This window comes from Hyperolius riggenbachi, chromosome 2, assembly GCF_040937935.1.
Source record: "Hyperolius riggenbachi isolate aHypRig1 chromosome 2, aHypRig1.pri, whole genome shotgun sequence".
NCBI lineage: Eukaryota > Metazoa > Chordata > Amphibia > Anura > Hyperoliidae > Hyperolius > Hyperolius riggenbachi.
This window is the reverse complement of record NC_090647.1, coordinates 104,901,763-104,926,702: the sequence shown is the minus strand read 5'-3', so window position 1 is coordinate 104,926,702 and position 24,940 is coordinate 104,901,763. Positions and strand designations below refer to the sequence as shown.

Genomic DNA, 24,940 nt, shown 5'->3' with positions numbered 1-24,940 from the left:
ATTTACTTTTTCTCTGCCAGAGGAGAGGTCATTAGTTCACAGACTGCTCTGAAAGAATCATTTTGAATGCTGAGTGTTGTGTAAACAGCACATATTATACAATGATGCAATGTTAGAAAAAACACTATATACCAGAAAATAAAAATATGAGAATATTTTCTGCTGCTAATCTTCTAGTAATTATTCATAGTACACAACCAATTCACTATATCATTTTTTTTTTCGCTTCAGTGTCTCTTTAAGGCCTTATTCACGTTCGGGAGCTTTTTGCCCACAATTCACGCTTTACTAATTGCCAGCAATCGTCTGCCTTCGCGTGTTCCCGCGGGTAGGAGGATGGATCGGGGAACCTCGGTCATCAGGAGTCGCCGCTGTGAGGTTCCCCGATCCATCTTCAAGGAGTAATTATCTTCTGGCCCAAATCCAGTTAAAGGTTTAGAAATAGACATTTGACTTGAGAACGTTATTGCATTGGCCTGGCCTATCCCATAAAAATAAGATTTATGAAAGCCCAGATTCTACTTCAATCAAGCTGCAGGAAGTAAACATTTTATTTTGGGTAAAATCTCTATAATTTGCAGAATAATTATCTCTGAAAAAAGAACTTTCTTAGAAAGAAACAGTGGCAGCTAAAATCTGATATTCTTTAAGGAACACAAAAGTTTATTCCCACAGGGAAGAGGGGGGAAGAAAAAAAAAACAAAAAAAAAAAAAAAAAAAACGCTGTAGTTCCAGCATCCTGGGCTATCTCAACACGTCCATATGGAACAAGTTAGATACAAAGACATTCATTTGGCCTTTCATGCACATTAAACTGAAGAGTACATTTCCATTCATACTCCCACATGAAAAACAGGGACAGAGTTTTTAATATAGATGATTGACGCAAAACAGTATAAAATCTAGAGCCTTCTTCAATAGTGGTGCCCAGTGGGCCACAATGAGCCAGCTTTGTATGCAGACTTCAAGCGCCTAAACGTTGTGAATGGATGGCACAGCTTACTGCATGGTATCATTTCTGCAGGAAGTTACTGAAGTCCATTCAGGCTTAAAGTTGGTGACATTACTGAAAGTGTGGAGACCAAGTACTGAAATACAGTGGCATCCTAGATCAATGACAGATAGCAATCACTCAACTGTTAATATAAAAATACAGGCCAGTCAACACCTGACTGAATTGGAAGCCACCTGGAAATGGGAGAAGCCTACATTCAGTGGGAACAAAAGTTCCTCCTTGCAATACCACAGCAGTGTCCATGTAAGGGCCACTTCAGACTCTGGTGACAGTTCACATGGAGAGGGGGGGGGGGGGGGGTTGCTTGGCACTTTTTAGCAGTTACTGACTGGTGACTGCTTGTTATTTCACGGACAGAATTTTTATACTGACTTTGGGGCCCCTATCACACTTCACAGTTCTCCACTACCCCTCCCATGCTGCAGTGGCCATTAGTCTCTATCAGACTGGCCACAGTACCTGCGGTGGAACGTGATGGAGGTGCTTTGAATGATGCAGTGGGAGGGGTGCGACAAACTGTGTGTGTGTGTGTGTGTGTGTGTGTGTGTGTGTGTGTGTGTGTGTGTGTGTGTGTGTGTGTGTGTGTGTGTGTGTGTGTGTGTGTGTGTGTGTGTGTGTGTGTGTGTGTGTGTGTGTCCGGATTACCAACCAGGCAACAAAAGCAGTCGCTTGGGGCCCCATTCAGAGTCAAAGGGGCCCCATTAGCACAAACCAGCCCTCACCATCCTGTCAGCGGTGGCTGGATGGTATAATGGTTAAAGGGACTCTGAGCAGTGCAGTAACTATGGAAAGATGCATATCATTTTAAAGCTTTTGCTATTTTCGCGATCGAAATCGCAGCCACAGGACGACTTTTCTCCAAAGTCGGCAGCTCGATTCAGCACAATGCAATGAAATATAAGGAACCCAGGGGGATATAATTACAAACATCATGCTGGTAGGTGTGAGGATGTAATTAATTGTGTGTATGCTTAAAGGCATACCCACAGGCACTGCTCGGAGTCCCTTTAAGGGCTCTGCCTCTGACACAGGAGACCAGGGTTCGAATCTCGGCTCTGCCTGTTCAGTAAGCCAGTACCTATTCAGTAGGAGACCTTAGGCAAGTCTCTCTAACACTGCTACTGCCTATAGGGCGCGTCCTAGTGGCTGCAGCTCTGGCGCTTTGAGTCCGCCAGGAGAAAAGCGCGATATAAATGTTATTTGTCTTGTCTTGTCTTGTCTTGTCAAATGATTCCGTGCGCTGCTGATTGTCTTCAGAGCCAAGCTCTCCTCCTAGGTCCCCCTCCTGCTACTGTGCGCTCTGCCGCTGCCCACTCCGCCCTCCCTTCCCACAGAGAACCACAGCTGCAGCAAGAATGATAGCAGCAGCTGGCAAACGCTCACTCACCTATCCATGATCCAAGCGATAGAGATCCCGTCATCTGAAACCCATCTGTCTCTTCTACAGTGCAGCCGCTCGCTCTGAACTTCCTGATTCTCAGATCAGACAGGAAGTAGGAAGTAGTAATAGTAGTAGTAACAGAGCGGCAGCACTCTAGAGGAGACAGATGGGCTCCGGATGACGGGACCTCTATTGCTTGGATCGCAATAGGTGAATGTGAGTCATCTGGTGCTGTCATTCTCCCCCGCTGCGGCTGCCTTCTCTGCTGGACTATCGTATTCACTGGGATGGAGGCTGCATGGTGGCTGTCTAGTTTGGGAGGAAATCGGTTGTTCGGTGGTGGGGGTGGTTATGTAATTCTGTCTGGGGAACGGCTTCCGGTTTGGCGGTGTCCAGAGCTTACTGCTATTGCCAGGCTGGAGATGCAGGGGGAAAGTGCAGCTGCTGTGATATCTGGCGCCCTCTTCACAGGGGTGCCCCAGCCCCTGAGTGCAAATGTCTCAGCCATTCATCTCTCACTCTGCATTTTGCCGCTGCTATTCCCTGCATTGTGCACCCACAGAGGAAAGCGGGCTGTTGCCCATAGCAACCAGTAGCTCAGCTGCCCCGGTGTGTGCAGCATGTTGCTGTGCAGCTGCATCTTCTGATTCTATTACAACATGATGGGGGGCCCAAATCAGTTACTTTGCTTAGGGCCCCATTTAGTCTTAATCCGTGTGTGTGTGTGTGTGTGTGTGTGTGTGTGTGTGTGTGTGTGTGTGTGTGTGTGTGTGTGTGTGTGTGTGTGTGTGTGTGTGTGTGTGTGTGTGTGTGTGTGTGTGTGTGTGTGTGTGTGTGTGTGTGTGTGTGTGTGTGTGTGTGTGTGTGTGTGTGTGTGTGTGTGTGTGTGTGTGTGTGTGTGTGTGTGTGTATATAAAAGTCTTTCCTGCTTACTATCTTGCGCAAAGGTGTGGCAGTTGGTGACTGATGTCCTAAAAGTGCGTAGATAGCTTTAGAATGACGTTAAAAAGAAAGAGGATGTAATACAAAACGGAACTATCGGTATATCCTAAAACTATGCTTTACATAAATCAATTTGGGCCATGTGAGTATTACCAAATGTCATTGTGTCAAGAAAAAAATGTGTCTCTTTCCTGTAGGAGTAAAACATTGGCTTATCATTAGACACAGACAATGAATTCAGCGGAATCAGATAAACCACTGGACAAGATAAGAGGATAATTAAATCAGATAAGAGAAGCACTGACAACTGATGCACAATCTTAAATTTCATGTGCAAACAAGGCTTCTCCCACTCACAGTATGCCTTGAAGAACCCTGTGAGGACAAAACTTTGCAACCCTGTACAAACAATTGACTGTATGGGCACTTCGCCCGTGATCGCATTCGGCTCTGCGATCGCAATTTGCGGGCAAAATCTCACGATTCAGCACAATTTGCACTTGTGGTTAGAGTCACTGCGCAATCGCCCCTGAAACGCTGCATGCCGCGTGTTTGCGATTAATCCAAAAACCGCTGAAGTGTGAATGTATCCATAGCGATACTTTAGCAGCAGCACTTTGCTGATCGCAGGTGATCAGCAAAGCACTGAAGAAACCCCCAGTGTGAACTAGCCCTGCATCACCATTAAGGCCAGTCGTGGCCATTGCGGTTGAGAATCTACCCTGTATACACTTGTCCCCAGAGCTCCCTTGATGATCCAGCATGTTGGATCATCAAGCGACAATTGGCGACCAAGTCTAATGATCCCCTCCTTAACCTGCTTGTGGAAGTCGGTCCACGATTGTCCTTCCTCATAGGCGCAAAAGGCTCAGCTGTTGTCTAGTGATATGTCTGTACAGCATTTGGGACCCATAGAGTCACCTGCCCGATTGAGCTTTGAGGGCAACACAAGTTAAGGGTACACACTATAGGTATAGGGACGCTATAAAGAAAAGGGCTACTTCCTATGCCAGGTCAGTCACTACATTTTGTACTAGTAAGAAACTGCCGTCCCGATTCATTGAATGAATCACCAACAAGTGGAATCAGAAGAGCAACTCTGGCAATTTTTCCCCTCCCCAATTTGAGGGGAGATCCTAAAACGGCAAAAGTAGAAAGCAGGATGGCGTTTCCTGTTAACCACAGAGAAAAGATGGGCAAAAAACCCAGATTTTTTTTTCTTCAACATCAGCTTCTCATCTAAACACATCCAGTAAAGGATTTTTTTTCAAAATTTGCCATAAAACCTCTGACTCGAAAAACCTTACCAAGTAAATTTTTTTTCTTAAAAAGAAAAGCCATTTGCAAACTTTAAAAAGCAAACCTTAAACTGGATCCGAGATGAACTTTTACTCATTGCATAATCGTGTTACTTTCCTATTGTTTATACGGCATTCCTGAAGCCAAACACTTTTTTTGTTTTCAAAGGGGCACTTAAGTCAAAAAAAAAAAAAAAAAAAAAAAAAAAAAAAAAATAGTTTTACTCACCTGGGGCTTCCAATAGCCCCCTGCCACTGTCCGGTGCCCTCCGAGCCTCCTGTCCCCGCCGGCGGCCACTTCCAGTTTCGGCGACAGGCTGGGAATGTGAGTGATTCTTCGCATTCCCAGCCACAATAGCACCCTCTATGTTGCTAAAGCATAGAGTATATATATCATATAGCAGCATAGAGGGCGCTATTGTGGCTGGGACCGCGAAGAATCACTCGACTTCCCAGCCTGTTGGCTCCTGTCACCGAAACCAGAAGTGGCTGCCGGCGGGTACAGGAGGATCGGAGGGAGACTCAGAGGGCACCGGACAGCTGCAGGGGGCTATTGGAAGCCCCAGGTGAGTAAAACTAATTTTTTTTGTTTGACTTAAGTGTCCCTTTAATACTCTAATTCCCTATAAACTAAACAAGCCACGCCCTCAGGTTTTAAGAGAGCCAAGGCACTTTCAGTAGCAAGGGCTCATGGGAGCTCAGTCTGGGCAGGAGGTGGTGGTGGTGTTACTAGCCAGAGCTTTCAGAGGCAGAGGGGAGGAGGGAGGAGGGGGGAATTAGGATTTTTTGCTCAAGATGCAGATAAGCCTGCCTCTGTGTAATGTTTACAAACATGGCTGCTGTCATTGTATCACAGGAAGAAATAATCATATTCTATATAAGCTGTATGCAGCCAGATTTGCTGTGTAAACTACCTAAACTTTAGATAGACAAGATAAACATTTATATCGTGCTTTTCTCCTGGCGGACTCAAAGCGCCAGAGCTGCAGCCACTAGGGCGCGCTCCATAGGCAGTAGCAGTGTTAGGGAGACTCGCCCAAGGTCTCCTAATGAATAGGTGCTGGCTTACTGAACAGGCAGAGCTGAGATTCAAACCCAGGTCTCCTGTGTCAGAGGCAGAGCCCTTAACCATTACACCATCCAGCCACTACAGATAAGATATATAGACAAGTTACTTGTTATAGTTTGTTTTTCATCTCGGATCCGCTTTAAGCGAAAAGAAACTTATGATATAATGAATTGTAAGCTAAGAATTAGAACATTAGTAGCAAAAGAGTCTCTGTTTTCCAGTACAGGAAGAGTTAAACTTCAGTTATCTATCCAAAAGTGCTTCTCTGAGATATTGATAGGTCTAATAGAGTCCTGTTTCCTGAAGCACTTAAACAGCTAAGAAACAGTGTAAGGCCAGAACCCCACTAGGAGCGCTTCTGAGCGTTGTGATTTGAAAAGCTCTTGCTAATGTAATGCTATGGGTGTGAGCCCACTTGAGCGATGTGATTTTATAAAAATCCCCCATTACATTGCATTAGCAAGAACTTTTTCAAATCACTAGTTCTTAGAAAAGTGCTCTTAGTGAGTGAGTTTCTGGCCTAAAGGGGCCCATACACTTACAGATTTTCCCACCGATATACAGCCGATCACTGATCGAATCGGCTGTGAAATAGTCGCGCAAACGCTGACCGAACGATCGATTTCCGTCCGAAATGAATCTTTCCCGACGATTCCCATCGTTCCGCCCGTGCGGAGGATTTCCCTCGATCGCCGGCGGGTTGAGAGTGCGTCATTCGCATGCCCGACGACTGACGCTAGCGGCAATACATTACCTAATCCAGCCGGTGCGAGTCCCCTGGTCTCCACTGTCTCTTCTCCGCTGGGTTCCGGCTGGCTACTTCCTGTCCCGGCAGGAAGTTTAAACAGTAGAGCGCCCTCTTCATGCTGAAATCAATTCACACTCTGTTTGCAGTAAAGGCAGCTATATGATCCCTCTGTGATCAGATTCGATCAGAGAGGGATCTGTTGGTCGATCTGATGGCAAATCTACCAGTGTATGGCCACCTTAGATAAGGTTTTACTGCAGTAAAGTTCAAAGGTCATAAGTTCTGCTTTATTTTACAGCATAAAAAGTATGGTTTTAAAACTACAATTTTGACAGTATGATGCAATGATCTAAAAAACAAATAACTGACAATACAAATATGATCCTCTTTGCTACTATACTTTAGGGTTGTTGTTTTTTTTTTTTCACCTCAGGTTTGCTTTTTAACACCATATGAGAATAGAGCATAAAGAAGGAAAAACTGTACATTTCAGTAAAAATAGAGAGACAGACACACACACAGTCACTCTTGACCTTGAAAATTATAGAATATGCCACAGATTTTCTAGCATTCTAATTTTTTATGGTCTCCAAGTTAACTTCAAGAAAAAGGCTCACAAAAGTGGCATGAAACTATGTCTGATAGAATGTGACCGGCAACCCTCTTTAGGAATGTTTAATGGTCAGTCCCCTCTGTGCTATAAAGATGATATAAATCCATCTGAGGCCTTTTGAACCTATAATTGGTAATAGTAATGCACGGCTCCCTAGAGCATTGCAGAGACAGCGGCTTTCCTTAGCTGAAATTTCCTGGCTTTGGAGAGAAAAATCAATCATGTTGCACTGATAAGAGCCTGAATTCCTGAAGACCTGGTACAACAGCCAGGGTCATATCTGCAAAATTTTACAGCTCCCTGTCAAAACCGCTGCCAGCCAGCCAGACCACGCACAGGACTCCCTGAGAGGAGCTTACAATTTTTTTGATGTTTGCAACAAGCAAAGTACACAGCCCACAAGACAAATGACCCGGGAGATCAGAGCAAGCGCCTGTCTACGTCATTACTCATTCTTTCTACAGAGGAGCTGCAAGTCAGCTGGGAAATGCCAGGATTTTACAATGAGCACCATGGACTTCTGTACAGGGCTGTGGAGTCGGGAGTAATTTTGGGTACCCGGAGTCAGAGGTTTCATAAAACTGAAGAGTTAGACGATTTCTGTACCAACTCCACAGCCCTGGTAAATATTAGACTAAGGAGTTGGAATAATTTTGGGTATCTGGAGTTGGTGGTTTCATAAACTGGGTAGTCCATACATGTCAAACTGACACATGGGCCAAATCTGGCCCACAATGCCATCAAATTTGGCCTTTAAGTGCTTTCCACACAAGATAAACTAAAAAGCCATATGGGGAGAAATGAGGGAAGCACTAGACACCAGGGAACTGTATAGGGAAGAGAGGGGGCTAGTAGACACCAGGGGACTGCATAGGAGAGGGAAAGGGCCATTAGACACCAGGGAGCTTTTTTTAAAAGCAGAAAGGACCACTATAAACTAGGGAACTGTTTGGGGAGGGGGGGGGCATAAGACACCAGATAATCTATATAAGGAAGGGAGGTGACCACTAAACATCGAGGATGGCCCGTGACTTGCTCCCAGTGTTCAATTTTGGACCACTTTGTATTTGAGTTTGACACCCCTGGAGTAGTCGGGCAATTTTGCACCAACTCCACAGCCCTGGTTCTGTAAATGTTTGTATCAGGGCTGTGGAGTCCATACAAAAATCATCCGACGACTCAGTTTATGAAACCACCGACTCCAGGTACCCAAAATGACTCCTAACTCCTCGACTCCAAAGCCTTGGTTTGTACACAAGTCAGATGGAAGTTGCGGTCGCCATTCCGCTGCAGTGGACTTACAGCAGATGGCGTTTTCTGATCTAAGGCTCCAGTCCAGTGATTATAGTCCTATGGCTGTCTTGAACTGCTGTACAGCCAACACGGATTATTTTAATCTTTGAGTCAGAGATAGATTGAAATTACCAAAATATAACCTCCATTCTGCGCCTAAAGTCAGAAATCTGCTCCTGCTTTTCCATAAAAAGTTAATGAAATGCATCGAATTGAAAGTTGACCTCTGCCATTTGCAATGTATTGATACTTGCTGTAATTGTGACATTATACTACGGGCACTGGCTCCTAACTGGCCACAAAAGCTTGGTCGGCCCCATGCAATAATGTCATCCACCAGGCTATTTTCTTTATTACATTTATGACAGAACTATGAATATGTACTCTTCACACAATATTAATGCGGATGGCAAAGTGTGCCATTCCATATTGATTTTCTGATGCCCTCCTGTCTATTGTCTAATGTGAACAAAGTTTAAGCATTTTAGCTATGGAAAAAATGACCTCACTCATAACCTTTATTAGCATTTAAATCCATATCCCCCCCCCTTCCAAAAAACAAACAAAAACTAGCTTTTTTCACATCCCCATGCTTTGAGAAGCTACATTCGTTTTAAAATCTCCTCCACATGGTTGTGTGCATGAACTAAATTTACCTTCTGTAAAAAAAAACTCTTCCCCACAGTGAAGCAAGCCAGCCCAAGGATAAAATTACAGATGTAAACAGACCCCCCCCCCCCTTCTCCAAAAATGAACGGTTCAAGTATTTTTCATTTGATACCAAGTTTGGAGGCAGCTAATTAACCTCTACGGCGAAAATACGCTGCCCACCTCTCTCTCTGAAGGTCCTCCCCTTATTAACCCACTCGTTTGTGTTGTCCCGGGCTCTGAGGTGAAATGGGTATGAGTACTTGAGTACTTCCCGTGACAAACAATATAAAAAAAAAAAAAAGTTAAACAGGATTGTGGACCAGGCAATCAAAGCTTCACCAATTACCTTCCAATAAGTTTCTATTAGCAGAATTGGAGGGAAGGGGTGGACATCTTTTAAGAGAAATGACAAGATTCTTCACCACCATCAACAAGGCTGTATTTTATCTCAGGAGCAAGGCCAGTTCTAGTACCAATGGGGCAAAGTCAACTCAGGGGTTCCCCTGACACCACTTGACAGACCTGACCTCCCTCCATCCTTAAAGAGGCATTAGGGGCCCTCTGTTGCACATTCCCACTCAGTTATGCCAGGGTTACGTTTCAAAAATAATTACAGTGCACTGGCTGCGCTCAATTTGGTTATTAGACTCTAAATGGTGCCAGAGAGCTGGTTTGTCCCATTTGTCTTTACTTATCTTTCATCTTTCTATCCTCCAACAAGTCAGTGGAACGCACTTCACCCTTCCACCACACACTGCAACTCTGTACCCAGTGGAGGCACCTGCTGCCAGCCAAATTGAGAGAGGTGATGGGGATGATTTAGCCTTCTGAGTCTGGAGCCCTGGGGCAATGGTTTTCCATTATTATAGCGCCAGATATGCTCAAGAGGCCATAGGCACAGAAGTTCTGGTGTCCTAAACTCCTCCATCCAAACCTGCCAGATGAAACCACAGGTTGACCTGCCAAACCGCACCACAGGTTTGCTGGCCGGCCTACCAGTCTTCTCCCCCCCCCCCCCCCCCCCCCTAGCATGCCCGCGTTCACCATTCTGCAAGTACTGGAGGTCACCACCCTTTGGAGCATAGAGTTGAATGGGAAGGCTGAACAGGCTGTCCCATCCAGTTCTCTATACTCTGGGGGCAGTGCCACCACCTCGGCCCTAGGTTGGTGAGCAGCCACCTCAGCACACTGGTGCGTTGAGGCTTGTGCCCAGTGCTAAATCTGGGTCTGACTATCACCATCAAAAAAGAGAAGAGCATTGTCAAACAAAAAGACGGAAGCACTATGAGCCTTGAGGTGAAGTATAATCACCTCGACCTAAACAAGCGATACTAAAGGTTTGTATAGATCTCGTACTCTTGAGGACCAAAACCACTGCTCATGATTATTTTGACATTCTGTACAGGCATGTTTAATCAAACTACCATCAAAGCAACCAGCGTTGGAAAATTTGATCAATGACTGACCTTGCGTCCTGCCTCTCATCCCATCCTCCCTAATCCATTGGAAAGTATTTGCTGAACTTACACATGTACTGTTAAGGAGAGTACACACACTACACTAAACCCCGCCGCGTTCCCTTCCTTACTATTCCCCCACCACCAGGAGCAGCTCAATCCTCCCTTCCCCATAGAAACAGGTGCTGAGCTCTGCTATAGCAGAACTAAGCATCTGTACAGCACTCAGCCCCCAAACTGTAACCCGAGTGATACAGTCCTGATCACTTTGGGTAACAACTGCTGTGCATGTGGTCACACCTCTATGGCATGTATGTACCCTGTAGGATGACAAAATTGTGACTGATGGTTTCAGGTAGCGCAATGTGTCTGTGTAGATTTAGCCGGATATTGAATGATTCTTCAGCCAATCTACCATTACAGCCTTAAAGTGGACCAGAACTCAGACCTCCTCTATGCTCTAAAAGATATGCAACAGCATAATAACCTTTAAACAAAAACATTTTACACCTGATACAAATCCTACCCAAGTACAAGTGTCCCTGCGTCTGTCCCTGTGTCAGTGCTTTTGCGCTACTGCGCATGTCAAGCACTGACAGCTGTTGGGACAGGACGCAGGGACAGGGCAAGACAGCGGGCTGCCCGAGTTGGAATGTGTGCGCGGCAGGCATACGATGTTCGGGCAGGCGCATGCACGCTGTGATGCTGCGGCGAAGACTGACCTACAGCCCGTTTTTAAAACTGGCTTACCGGTAGGTCGCCTCGTCCTAAAATAAATCTACAAAGTTTCTACTTCCTGATTCATGGAAGCAGACATACTGTTTACAAGCTGTGCTTTCAAATGGGCTTATCTGCCATATGCAGTCATGTGACACAGATGAGAGCTCAAATTACAACTTGTGATTAGACACAAATGAGGGGGGGGGGGGAATTACACAGGCTAAACTCTCTAAATACATACAGGGTGCATTTCTGTTATGTTTTCTATGTGTCCTGTGCAAGAGTTCAGGTCCACTTAAACAGTAGACCTTTGTCTCTTGTAACTAGCATGAAGGTCGATTCCAGGTCACGATCTGCCCAGCAACCTCTGACAAACAAGCATGATTAAATCTGAGCCATATTCTGAATAAATGGGAAAAAACAGAAAGTATCCCACTGTATGCAAACAGAAAAATTGGCTCAGGGGGAAAAAAGTACCTGTAACGCAGCCAGCAGCTAATTGCCAGAGTTTGGTGCAAAGGATGCAGCGTGCCTGTCCGGGCTGTAGGCTTATGTTTGTTTGCGACTTCTTACTCATCCGACAGTTCTCCAATGCTACAAAACCAAGATTTTCCTTGGCCTTTAGGCCTTGTTCACGTTCCGTTCGCGTGTCCGTCCGCGTTGGGCAGTCTATTTTTGAGATTCGTATTTGTGCTTAGCGGTTTTCTAAGAGTCTTTCCCCGAGCGGTTTTGTAATTCACTCCCGCACGCAAGTCAGGAAGTGAACTCTGACCTGGAAAAGACAATATGTATTTATTCTGAAAAATGCGAACGCAATCGCTACACAAAGCAATTGTGAGCGTTTTGCGTTTCTCCTATACTTTCCACTGAGGCGGAATTGCCTCAAAAATGGTACTAGCACAGTTTTACTGAACGTACAGCGCACGACCCGCGCTGATATGAACCTTCTCAAGACATTCATTGTCCACGTGGTCGGGGGGGGGGGGGGGGGGGGGGTATGGGAGAGGCGCTCACAGTACTCTGCCAGGACCCGGGCAGCAAGTGTCCTGCGCTCAGTTAAGAACTGCTAGCCGAAAGTATACCATTATGGGGGACAAATATTAAAGGGCAACTGTCGTGAGAACAGGCACCAGAGGGTGCATTTACAATGGGGGGGAGGGAATCAGCGGTCGCGGCTTTCTGCCACGTTTGTCAATTGTGATTATCGCACAGTTACCGCCGACACAGTTACCGTTGGCCCGACCTCTTTCAGCAGGTTTGATCGATACATTTGACCAATTTTGGCATGTTTTGTCCGGCACCGATTTTCATCCAATATCAAATGGATCGTCAAAACCGGTATATGTATGGGCACCTTTACTTGTTCTGGGTCTGTGGCTGGTTGCATAGGTGACCACAAGAGACACAGGAAATTTGCATAGTTTAAAAGATTGAAAAAAAAAAGCCAGCCTTCACCTGCCTCTCACTACAGGGATAGAGACATGTAGGCAGCAGGACACCGCATACACTGCCCACATACTGAAGTCTGACTGGCTACAAAGCATTGGAGTCTGTAGTATGAACAGTAGGAGAGGTTAACAGATAATCTGTACACAACCAGGAGGCAGAAGACAGTCAGATTAGAGATAAGATGGCACCATGGCTTCTGGACAATGCAGATCTCTCCCAACATACACCAACATTCACACTGCAAGCCCATGGGCATCAGGATTTCAAAATGAACAGCATAATAAAACTGCAATCTCAGTTGCTTGTATTTGAACTGCTTATTTTGTGGCAGAGGATTACAGAATGGGGTACAATTATTCTTTCCCACATCAAAGGCGACACCCACAGTACAGTCCTGGCCTCCTTACACCAAAAATGTAAGAATCAAAAGAGACCGAAGCATAGGATGCTAAAGATAGCCTAATTCTGGCAATGGGTTTGCCTTATAAGTACACAAGAGTACACAGATTTCCAGATCAGATTAACAAAAACAGCTCTTCCCTGATACTTTCATGACATTGGTTGCACAAGTGTGAGAACTGAAAGTGGTGGCTTACTGTTTATTAACTGCTTCATGACCTCAACTTCCTACATAAACCGTAAATACTTCAGGTACGATGAGCCAGGCCAAAAAAAAAAATTCAAATAAAGGACACAGTTTTATTATTGACTTCTGACATGCTGCCCCTACCCTTTGGAATGCCTCGCCACACCCAATGAAGAGTGCTCCAACCCTGGAGGTTGCTCTGACGTCATCGCCGGGGATCAGGACGGAGCTCCGGCGAATGGCTGCGCGCAGAGGTGCGGCGAGGGAGGTCCTGGGAGCTTGGGGCTGGAGGAAGCCCCCGGTAAGTAGCGTTTATTTTCTGTATTTAGCCTGGATAACTCCTTTAAAGAGACTCCGTAATAAAATTTTCAGCCTTATTTCTTCTAACCTACAAGTTCCTATACCTGTTCTAATGTGGTCTGGATTACTGCAGCCTTTTCTAGTTGCACAGTGGCTGTATTATCTCTGTTATCTAATCTTTCCTTTGCCGTCTTAGGCAGGAATGTGCTGCTCTGCTGTGATAGGATAGAAGTTATGCACACCCTCTCCACGCCCCCTTCAGACTCTGTGTGAGAGTCACAGACTGAGCTTCTTTGAGCCTGTCACATGCTGGTTAGCAGCCATGTTTTTTTTTTTGTTTGTAAACACTGCCTAAAACTGGCAATTACAAGCCAGGATCTCAGCAGGGAGTGACAGAAACAGCAAAGAGGGGCCCAGGAGAACATAATGAATAGAATGGTATGCTTTTTATTGTAAGAATTTTAGAAAGCAGATTCTCTTTAAAGGACAATTGAAGTGAGAAGACTGTGGAGGCTGCCATATTAATTTCCTTTTAAACAATACCAGTTGCCTGGTTGTCCTGCAGATCTCTTTGGCTGCAATAGTATCTAAATCACACTAGAAACAAGCATGCAGCTAATCTTGTCAGATCTGACAAAGACAGAAACGCTTGAACTGCTGCATGCTTGTTCAGGGTCTATGACTAAAAGTATTAGAGGCGGAGGATCAGCAGTACAGCCAGGCAGCGGGTATTGCTTAAAAGGAAATACCGCAGCCTCCATATCTGTGACTTCAGTTGTCCTTTAAATCAAAACTGAAAAGCCACCGGTTTAGTCTGGCATTGATGGTCATGTAACTTTTCCCCCCTGTACACATCACTATGTACTGATCTGAAACAAGTTACGCGCTGTGAGTCCTACAGGAGAACATAAGTGCTTTACAGCTGCTTTGCTGTTATTGACAAACGTGTGTGAGAATGTTTAGCAGAAATTGTATACAAGGACATTGTATAATGTATATATAGCTTCTAACTACTATAATTTATAAAAACAGCTTATAATGAAACCCAACTAGCCTTTTAAAGAGCAGAGCACTTTCAGTCATTCTACCATAAAAATGGTATTTTAAGTAAACCAGTGACTCACACTAATCTAATTAACCCAGTCATGAAATATGGAATAGCTGTATGAATAGAATTTAAAATGAATGCCTGCACCTTCTATGGAAGTACACTGTAACAGAGAATGTAATCTATTAGCATGCACAACGAAGCCTAGAGCAATAGGGACAGTTGTCTACTTAACCAATCAGGTTTCATCTACTAAACAGAACAAAGATTATGGTTACTCTGGGTAGCTGCCTTACCTACCTATCTTGAAACATCAGCTTTAGATCTGAAGCTGACTACAGGCATCATATGATTTTCACCCAAATCTTATTAGTTTCAGGTTTTAGTGTTGGACTGGGAAAATTATGGCACGTCTGTATGGTGCGACTTTCCCTGGAGGACCTGGCACATTCACCAATCAAATTCTCCAAATGCCAACTCATGTCTTAGCCAAACGTATTTACTAAACACAACTGTAAAGCCCCATACACAGTGGATGTGTGTCAAATGGAACAAACATTTGATCGCTAGGGCCCCAATATGGGGAGCAAGCACTGTACAGCCACGCTGCTTGGCCATATCCCAGCCACACATATGGCCAATAGAGATGGGAGGAGGGCAATGAGGTGACACACAAGCAGGTGGCTTAGTTATAGCTTAGCCATCTGTCGTGCCTGATGTCAGATGTACACATGATAGATTATTGGTCAAGATGATTGTTATTTGCAGGGCTGTGGATTTGGTACAAAAAAACATCAGAATCAGACTCCAGATACCCAAAATTGCTCCAACTCCACAGCCCTGGTTATCTGGCAAGTGTACGAAGCTATACAGACACTCTACAAGGTACCAAGAATTGGACATAAATAAAACTACAGCTTACACTTTTTTACTCAAGGGAAAAAAATGCAAATGAATATTTTACTCCCATTTATCACTCATGTTGGATCAGAACTTCAAACAGTATGAAAGTGTTGGCACACTAAACCTACAAGCCATACTTGGCCAGCCCTGCAATAAATCTTAAGATTTGGATTTAAAGATTATCCAAAACTGATATTATGGTTGCTGTGAGTGGAACGAGCATTTGTTTTTCCACCCACTGGCTTCTTGGGTCTCTTATACCAGCAGTAAGAAGCTCTGCTTCATGTACTCCTTTCTCACTTCTGCTGTAAGCTTAAAAAGGCTCCCTCTGCTTTCTGTACCTATTAGACCACAGGCAACAAGGCAATGGCTACTCTGGCTTGAAGGTATTAGATATTCAGTAGGTACACTGCAGGGGGACTACGAAGGCAGCCTCCATAATCACATACTACAGATTTTCTTTAAGGAAACCTGTAAGATTTAAGAGTGCCCCATGAGGTACTCCCCTCAGGAAGAGGAAGCTTATGATTCATAAAGAGGCTTCCCCTGTCCTCCTCCACACTCTTTGCAGTGCTGCTCTACTGCGCAGGTGCAGACAGTTTGCACCTGCGCAGTAGACGAGACCTGTTCGGACTTGGCTATTTCCATCAGAGGTCGAGTGGGAAGCCTCATTAGGATCCAGAAGCTTCCCACTCTAGTAAGTAGGTAAGTAACCCCCAGGGGGCGTACGAGAGAGAACGGCGCGGGAGCCTTGGGCGCAGGACACAGCCAGTATTTGGCAGAGCCTGCTGCCGCACAAGTCCCGGCCGTATTAAATACTATTCCCCCTCCAAGCCGCCATAAATAGTGGGGATTCTGGGAATGAAATAATTCAGTTTCCAGCAATTGCTGGAAGCCGAATTAGGTTTTAAAAGTAACTTCAGCTCCATCTGATGGCGCGGAAGACAGTTACTCCTAGTGCCTGCTATAGCCGTAATTCCTATTACGGCCTATGATGGCGCCGGCTGCGCCCAAATCTCCTGCGCTGGTTTCAGCGTGTTCGCCCAGGGGCCTTTTTTTCCTCTATAGGCTTACTTAAAGGGAACCTAAACTGAGAAGGATATGGATTTTTCATTTTAAAATACCAGTTGCCTGACTCTCCTGCTGATTCTGTGTCTCTAATATACTTTTAGCCACAGCCCCTGAACAAGCATGCAGATCAGGTGCTCTGACTGAAGTCAGACTGGATTAGCTGCATGCTTGTTTCAGGTGTGTGATTCAGCCACTACTATAGCCAAAGATCAGCAAGACTGACAAGCAACTGGTATTGTTTAAAAGGAAACATCCATATCCCTCTCAGTTTTAGGTTCCCTTTAAAGTTTACAGGCAAAAGGCAAAAAGGGTTCATTTCAGCCATCAAAAGTATATTTTCGGGTCTACAGAGAGAGACACTGACCCAGAACAACTATGCTAATCAAGTGTGCTGAATGCACTAAATGCATGCTTTTTGCAGACGTGATGCAGGCACTAGATTAGTATGATCCATATTATTCTAAATTATATGATTTCCTTATTTTAAAAAAAAGGAACACTTAAGCCAGGAATTAAAAAAAAAAAAAAAAAAAAAAAAAAAATTAGTTTTACTTTCTCGGGGCTTCTGCCAGCCCCCTCCAGCCGTCCCGTGCCCTCGCAGTCACTCATGAAGCCTCCGGTCCCCCACCGCCAGCTAGTTTAGTTTTTGCCGACAGGCCTGGCCATGCGTATTTTTCTTCACCTTCCTGCCCGCAATAGCGTCCTGCTCAGGAAAATGAAGGATATGCTTGGCCAGGCCTGCGAAGGCGCAGAAAGTCACCCGACTCCCTGTCAGCAAAAGTGAAACTAGCTGGTGGCGGGTGACCAGAGTTCCGTAAGTGACTAAGGGCACAGTACGGCTGCAGGGGGCTGGTAGAAGCCCCAGGCAAGTAAAACTGATTTTTTTATTCTTGGCTTAAGTGTCCCTTTAAGCACTCTAGATACTAAGTAAAGCGAGTTGGAAGAAAGCCCAGTTGGGTAAATGCCGATTAGAGCATAAGTAGATGTGAGTGGCTTCAGCTGGCATAGCTGCCCAACTAGATGGTGGATGGAACAGCATTTGTCACGGAGAACCAGAACCACTAGGAGCCTTTGTAGTAGGCCTAGGATCTATTTCCACTAGGGTGCAGCGCCAATTCTGAAGCGAACGCGGCACCCGTGCTGTTGAGAAGCCGCAGCTGAATACAGCTAAAGGGAATCAGATGCGTGCTGCGATAAATGCAATTCAGAAAGTGGGGCCCATTGACAGAATAGGCAACATTTACCCATTTTAATCTGAAGCAGGGAAAGCTGTGGATTCCACTCTAGTGGAAACAGGCCCTTAAAGGATACCTTAGCCCTTGTAAAATTCAAAAATGAGGGTAGCAGACGTGTAGTAGGCTCTCACGCCGAACGCTCCCTCGTTCTACTCCACCCCCATCCATTAATGCCCAACGTTCCCCCAAACCTGCTTTAAAGAAAACCTGTACTGAAAATTAAAAGTCAAAATAACCACACACAAGTCATACTTACCTGCTGCGTAGTCTTCTTATCAATCTCTTTCTCCTCTCCTGTGTCCTGTTTGTCCACTGATTAATAGAATTCTCCGCCCTCCATTTTGAAATGGCCATTACCCCATAACAGCTTCCTGGTCAGGACACAGTTAAACTGTAATATCGACCACTTGAGTCATAGGGAAACATGGACACATCAATTCTCCTCTCAGCTGTAACTGACAGCAACCAATATATAACTGAAAGCAACTGATATATTTCAGTTCTGACAAAATGTTGTCAGAACTAGAAAGGATCATTGTCAGAAGAAAATGGTGAGCTTCTGAGAGGAACTGATGGCAAGATAGTAATGTAATGTTAATTTGAAGTTACCTCATGTGTTAATTTTAAATAATTTTACTCAGTACAGGTTCTCTTTAAGGTTGCGAGAGGAGGTGCGCATGCACAGCCCAGCGACTTGCGTACTCGATTGTGCGGCAGCGGGCAGGAGTGCTCTGCGCATGCGCACTGCATCAAAACTGCAGTAGTGTGCATGCGCAGAGCACTCCTGGCCGCGGAATCAAGGACGTGCATTGCCGGGCAGTGCCTGTGCGCCGGACCCACCCAACCTCAGGAAGTAGCTTGGGGGGGGGGGGGTGAAATTAGGCATGAACGGAGGGGAAAGTTGGAGAACAGGGGGTGGTGGGGTGTCGAAGCAGTGAGCATGAGGAGAGCCTACTACACATGTCTGCTCCCCCCGTTTAATTTTTACAAGAGCTAAGGCATCCTTTAAGGAACCCCGAGTTCCTTGCTGAATAAGCACATCTTGTAAGCCTTCTTTAGAGCTTCTATACAATGGCAACATTGTTTGAGGTAACTTGCTAAACTTATAAAGAACACAATCGCCATATAAATAAACACCGACAGTCCTTTAGCTGCACTGTAAAAAGCTGATAGCCCGAATATCCCAATGAACAGCTCTGCTTGGATTCCTGTGGGTGCCATACGGGGCTGGACACAAGCCTGACTGTTGCTGCAGTGTCCGGTTTCAGGAAACTCTGTCCTGTTAAACATTATTACTCACTTTCCTCATGTGAGCTCTGAGCTGTAAAGAAATGTGCTCCAGCCCCCCAGAGGTCCTGATCTTACTCAGAGGGGGGACCTGGCTCCAGCTGACTTGGGGCACAGCACATCAGTCTAGTCACTGCCAGGTCACTTTGTAGATGCTGACTTATCTCTCTTGATTGAAAATAAAGGGAGAGGAAGCCAAAACAATACCAATACTTAACCCTTTCACTAAGCTGAGGGCAGCCTGCAATTACCGGCCTTCACTTTAATCATACCCTTATGTCAAATGCACACTGCACAACTCACACTAACAAAACAACTTCACAACAGCCAGACTGCTAAAGAAAGACTAACAAAATTAGAATAATATTTATAAGTATGTTATATAAAAGTTTTAAGCCTCTGTTGGGTGGGTGGAGTTACAAATGTGTGCTGGGAACAAGGATTTGCAATATACAGCAGTCTTCCAATTTGACTGATTATCTAGGAGACAAATTTAATGCTGGGAATACAAAATGAGTTTTTTTGGGCACTATCGCTCTTCCGATCTATTTCCATTCAATTCTATGAGAAAATCAATCAGAAAAAGGATCGCAGTCAGATCGGAGATGATGGAAACGATCTGAGCCATCTATCTGCCCAAAAAAGACAAAAAAACAAAACAAAAAACCACATTATGTATTCCCACCATAAGCATAAAAACAATAGGCTGTACAAGAAAGTTGATAGTCTTTCTATGTTGGACATCTTACAAATATTTTCTTTGCACTGCCTCGTAAATCCAAAGATGGATAAAGGTGAAATGAGGTCACTCAAGGTAGCAGCTTCGGCCCACCACCTGAACTTTTTGGTACAGCGAGTTAGTTCCCAGGTCCTAGGCACTCACCTAGGTTGTCTTGGTGGATTAAAGGCAACTCAGCAACCTATTTAATACACTATATAAAGCAAACATCCCCCTAAGGGAGGTTCATAAATAGTGTTGGCCATTGGGTTGGGGCAACCAGCATTACTTACCTTTGGGAAGCTGCTCCCTAGCCGTACCCCCTTCTTTATGTGTTTTGCCATCTTCCACCACCCAGACCCACAGGTGCTGCAGCCTGTGACAGCACTTCAAGCTGCAGCACCTGTAGGTCTGGCTGGAGTAGATGGCAAGTAATTTACATCATTACCCCCAACAGCCCACACCATTTACAAACCTCTCTAATGTCTGGTACACACGATGCAATTTCCTGCCAGATCGAAATAATTTGACAGGTTCGATCAGGTTTTTGATCGATTTTCCCATTTGATTTTGTGCAGAAGTGATCAGAAAAATAGATCAGAAACATCGATGCGGTCGTAACTTTGATCCATCAATCTGGCAGAAAATTGCATAGTGTGTACCAGGCATTAGGGGTAAGGCCTGTTTTATATAATTCATTAAATAGGTTCTCAGATCCCTTTAAAGAGGAGCTGTTAGGTATAAGGTCTCAGAGAAAATAAACACATATATCAGTAGCTAAAGATTGGCTGTACTTACATTACATATGCATTTCACTGTCCACGTTTGGATTTCACAGAATTTGTATATAGTATATGCAGAGATAGATGCTCCTGACAGCTCATGGCAGGCTCCATGTTTTTCTGTCAAATGTGTCGTCATGTCCTGCCTGCTTCCTGATCACAGATAAGCTTGTACTTGAACAACACCGTGTGCAGTGAATATTAATGAGCCATGTGGCTAGGAACAATAGCTGACTCCTGCAGTGTACTCTGCCGAGATTTATCAGTGCTACGCGATTACAAGCTGCTGTAACGTCTCATTAGCAGCCGAGGGGAGAGCCCCAGAATGCTTTGCAGTATGGTATGCGGCTTGCGTCTTCTTAAGAATAACAGACTTGCTGATAAGCACACATCAAAGGTAACTGAGATTTTTATCTTCACTAATTGCTTTTGGGCTTCCTTCTAAACTGTTTAACACAGGAGAATAGAGGTTTAAATTAGCTTCTGCAGCCTGACAGTTACTCTTTAAGTCACAAACTATGCAATTCATACATTTGACATTGTTGGAGGAACTGGTTATAAAAGCCTTGCTTAACAGCACCAGAAGCCAAAGAAGGGACTGTACTTGCATGATCATACATTCTCCCCATGGATTTCCGGCAGGAGCTCCAGTTTCCTGCCTCATCCCAAACTGTCCTGGTAATTCATTTGGCTTCTCTGAAAGCCGGTCGTAGAATGTAGTAGGTGTGTCAGATTGCAAGCTCTTTTGAGAAAGAGTAAAAAGTCAGATGTCCTTCCTAGGTGGTGCGGTATTTTCTACTTCCATGGTCAGCTCAGTCCCCATGACCACAACCTAATTGAGCATTTGTGGGACAAAGTCGAAAGACCATTTCAAAGCTTGGAAATGCCACCATCCAACCTGACCAAATTTAGAGGTACCATTATGTCAGCATGGGCCAACATTCCTCAGCAATGGTATCAGCATCTTTTTGAGTCCATGCCAAGAAGAATATCATCTGTGATCAGCGCTAGAGGTGGACCCACTTGTTACTAGAGAGTCTAATTTTTATGGCCACTCAGTGTATAACATGCAGAGGAAAGTGTGTCAGCACTGCACAGGTGTGACAGTGAAGTAGAAATGATGGCGTCTTGGTAATTAGTTGTCTTACTTTGCAGTGCTGGAGATGCAGGTTGACATCCTGGCCAGCACATCATCTACATAGTCTTTCAGTTTTGATCTCTACAGGCACATTGGCATCTTCCCACATCACAAAACAAAGATTGGTATGGTCCACGGTCCCTCCCCCCCCCACATCAAAACTCTATGTAGAGCAATGCTACAGGCTGACCATCTACAGCCGCTCCCACCCCTCTTCAACTGAGATCTATTGTCTGTCTTTCATCTTATTTGATTGATAATTTTAACAACATTTCGCCAAGTAAATCAAAATTACAATTGGATGGGCATGCTGGGGCATCAATCTCACAGTGATCAAATCTGTTGAGATTGAGAATCATTGAGGAGTGTATGGGCACCAGAAGGGCCTACCCAATCATTAAATCCAAGTTAGATCCTATCTACTGTATAGATCTCATTTATCAGGCACAGGCAGGGGATTGCCTGATGCTAGATATGTGTTCTTGGTGGTTTCTTGAGGAAAGTCAAAGAACCAGCGGAACACTAGACGCATCATGTGACCCAATGCAGGTCAGGTGACACCAGGGAGGAGGACGATGCAAAGCCGCTGGGAGCTAGTCTACTTTAGGGGACCCAGAAGGAATCCTCAGAGAAATTCTGCTAATGTGATTGGGTGGACAGCATCCTCTCGAACTGCTAGTTTTCTAATAGGTTGTAATAAACCAAGCCCACACTATTTGGCCAATCACACTTATGCTGTAGAGAGTGCTGTGATTGTTCCCCATGTGGATTCCTGCTAGGTCCCCTAAAGTAGACTAGCGCTGAGAGCTGTAGGAGAGAAGACTGGATCCCAGACAATTCAGAAGTCACTTCCTCTGCAAACAGCATGCCTGTTAGTTGAGACTGCCAGGATGTACAAGTTCCGGTTAACCGGGACTCTACTGTATTTACTTTAGACTGACCACACTGTTTGATGGAATATCAAGTATGGACGCCTTTATATTACAAAGCTGTCGCTAAGATTGCACAAATGATTTTGCAATCTTATTGTACAATGTATGGGCAGCTACATGAAATGATTGATGTATTTCCTAAAGTGCTGCGGATTACGTGTCAATGCCGAATGATAAATTATGCTGGTAATATCTTTTTAAAACACTCCAACAGTCAGACCCATAAAAAAAAAAAAAAAATACTTCTTGGATGCCTCCATCAGCCAAAAATGGCTGGTAACACAAAACAATAGACTGCACAGCAAATAGAAATAGTTTCACATCTGCCAAACTCCAGAATAAGCTATTGGCTCTTTTACACGCATTAAATAAGTACTTTAGGTGTACCGGTCGTTTAATAAAGCCAGAGTTATACAAGGTAATAAAGGTTCCATCTCTGAACTCCAGCTGCAACTCTGCCTAATGCTGCAGGAAAGCAGAAGTTGGGTCATCACCAGGTAATATCAACCAGATGGGCGAACAGGATCACCATCCAGCTCCAGACAAAAGATATGACTGCATACAAGTTCAGGACTGCCAAGGGGCCGAGACATGCAACAGTGTGTGTGCGCACATCTATAAAGAGCAGTATGGAGGGGGAATACTGAGTGTAAGGGAATGTCTGCCCTCAAATGGGACAAAGCTCCAGGAAAAAAAAAAAAAAAAAAAAAAAAAAGGCATTTTATGGGGAGAGACACACACAGGAGGGAAATGAGGATATGGAAGAGAGACTGTGTAACGGAACACATGCAGGGGCGGGAGGAGCTAATAACCAAGCAAATGAGCAACAGGAGAACTTAAATCCCAAATCCGAAAGTTATAAAATGTACGATGTAAACGTGGCCATTAACGATACAATTCTTTAAGCGATCCATTCTCCGATTAAATCGTAATAGCAATCGCTCAGGCCCATTACCAGAAGTAAATCTGCTATCCCGTTAGATCAGATTAATGGGATCGATCCGAAAAACTGATCAGTTCGATATTACCTTTTAGGGTGCCCATTAACAGTACTATTTTTTTTTCTCTTTTGAAAGTTTTTACAATCAAATTGTACAGCAAACTGCAATGTGTGGTGAAAAGTGATGTAATGCTAAGTACACACACCGTACAATTGTGTTAGATGGATGGTTCAATATATAATTTCCGATATGTCCGATCTCATTTTCCATCGCTTTTCTGATCGATTTCTCATAGAAGTGAATGGAAATAGATAAGAAAAGATAAATCAAATATCAATCAGAAAATTGAATTAGAAATCGATCAGACGGAAAATCGACTGGAAAAAAACGCATCGTGTGTACCCAACATAAAACATTTCATGGTCGATCGGAACAGAAAATGTAAAATTGATCCAAATGTTGGATCTTAGGATCGAATCGGAAGACAGAAAATACCCTAATCGGCCCATTTATGGGAACAATCAATAGCCTTTTCCAATTTCTTTCTATTGTAAAAACTGCAGCAAAAGATTGTATCTGATGAAAAATTGTTCAGTTAATGGGTACCTTTAGATGATAAAGTTACAGCAGCTGCTACTGTGATCACAAGGCTGAGACAAAGTAATAAGCAACGCTTCCAGCTAGAGGATTTCACTTCCCCCTGCTGCTTATTCACATTCATTTGCCAAAAGCGTAGAGGAGGATGCGAACAACTTAGCAGATCGGTGACAAGAGGGTGTCCTGCCTCGTCCACAGGGGGTGCTGCGTCCAGGCGCTTACCTCTGCTGATCCGGGAGGTAAAAATCCAGCGAGTATCCGAACAAGCTGCCCTCGGCTCCCGTGTACACCGTGGGCTGCTCCACTGCCAAGTTAAATCCACGAGTCGAGCTGAAGATGAGGGCAAGGCAGGCTGACAGCAAGGCACAAGTCTCCATAGGGCACTGCATGGTTGTCTGCTGAAGCTTTGCTTGGCTACGGGACCATGTGAAGGGGGACCTGGATAGGATGCAAGCTTTACTTTGAAGAACCTAAAAAAATCTACTCCAATGAAGAAAAAGCCCCTCCTAAAATTAGCTGCTGGGTGTTCACTACAAGAAAAGAGAGGAGGGCGCAGCCGGGTGGGGGTCCGCCCACTACTGTTCAATGAACAGATCTCCTTTCTGCTGGATGTGGATTTAATTAGGGCCGCTCTCTATGTGTGTTTTCTCTCATTTTGCATCTTAACCCAAACTCCCCACAGGCTGAGAACAAATGCAATTATTCTTAACTGCTTTGTCTCCAGTAAGCTGCTCATGAAATCTAAAGTGTGGCTGGAGAGAAAGGT

General features: G+C 44.6%; 1 protein-coding gene across 1 annotated transcript in view; it reads right to left on the bottom strand.

Annotated features, from left to right (window-relative positions):
• Positions 1–24,583, bottom strand: part of ITGA5 (integrin subunit alpha 5) — a 165,553-nt gene extending 140,970 nt beyond the window's left edge. Inside the window, exon 1 of the mRNA XM_068267157.1 lies at positions 24,397–24,583. Coding sequence (XP_068123258.1) covers positions 24,397–24,563 — 167 coding nt within the window. The 5' untranslated portion in view covers positions 24,564–24,583. The remainder of the gene's footprint in view (positions 1–24,396) is intronic.
• Positions 24,584–24,940: the final 357 nt, after the last annotated feature.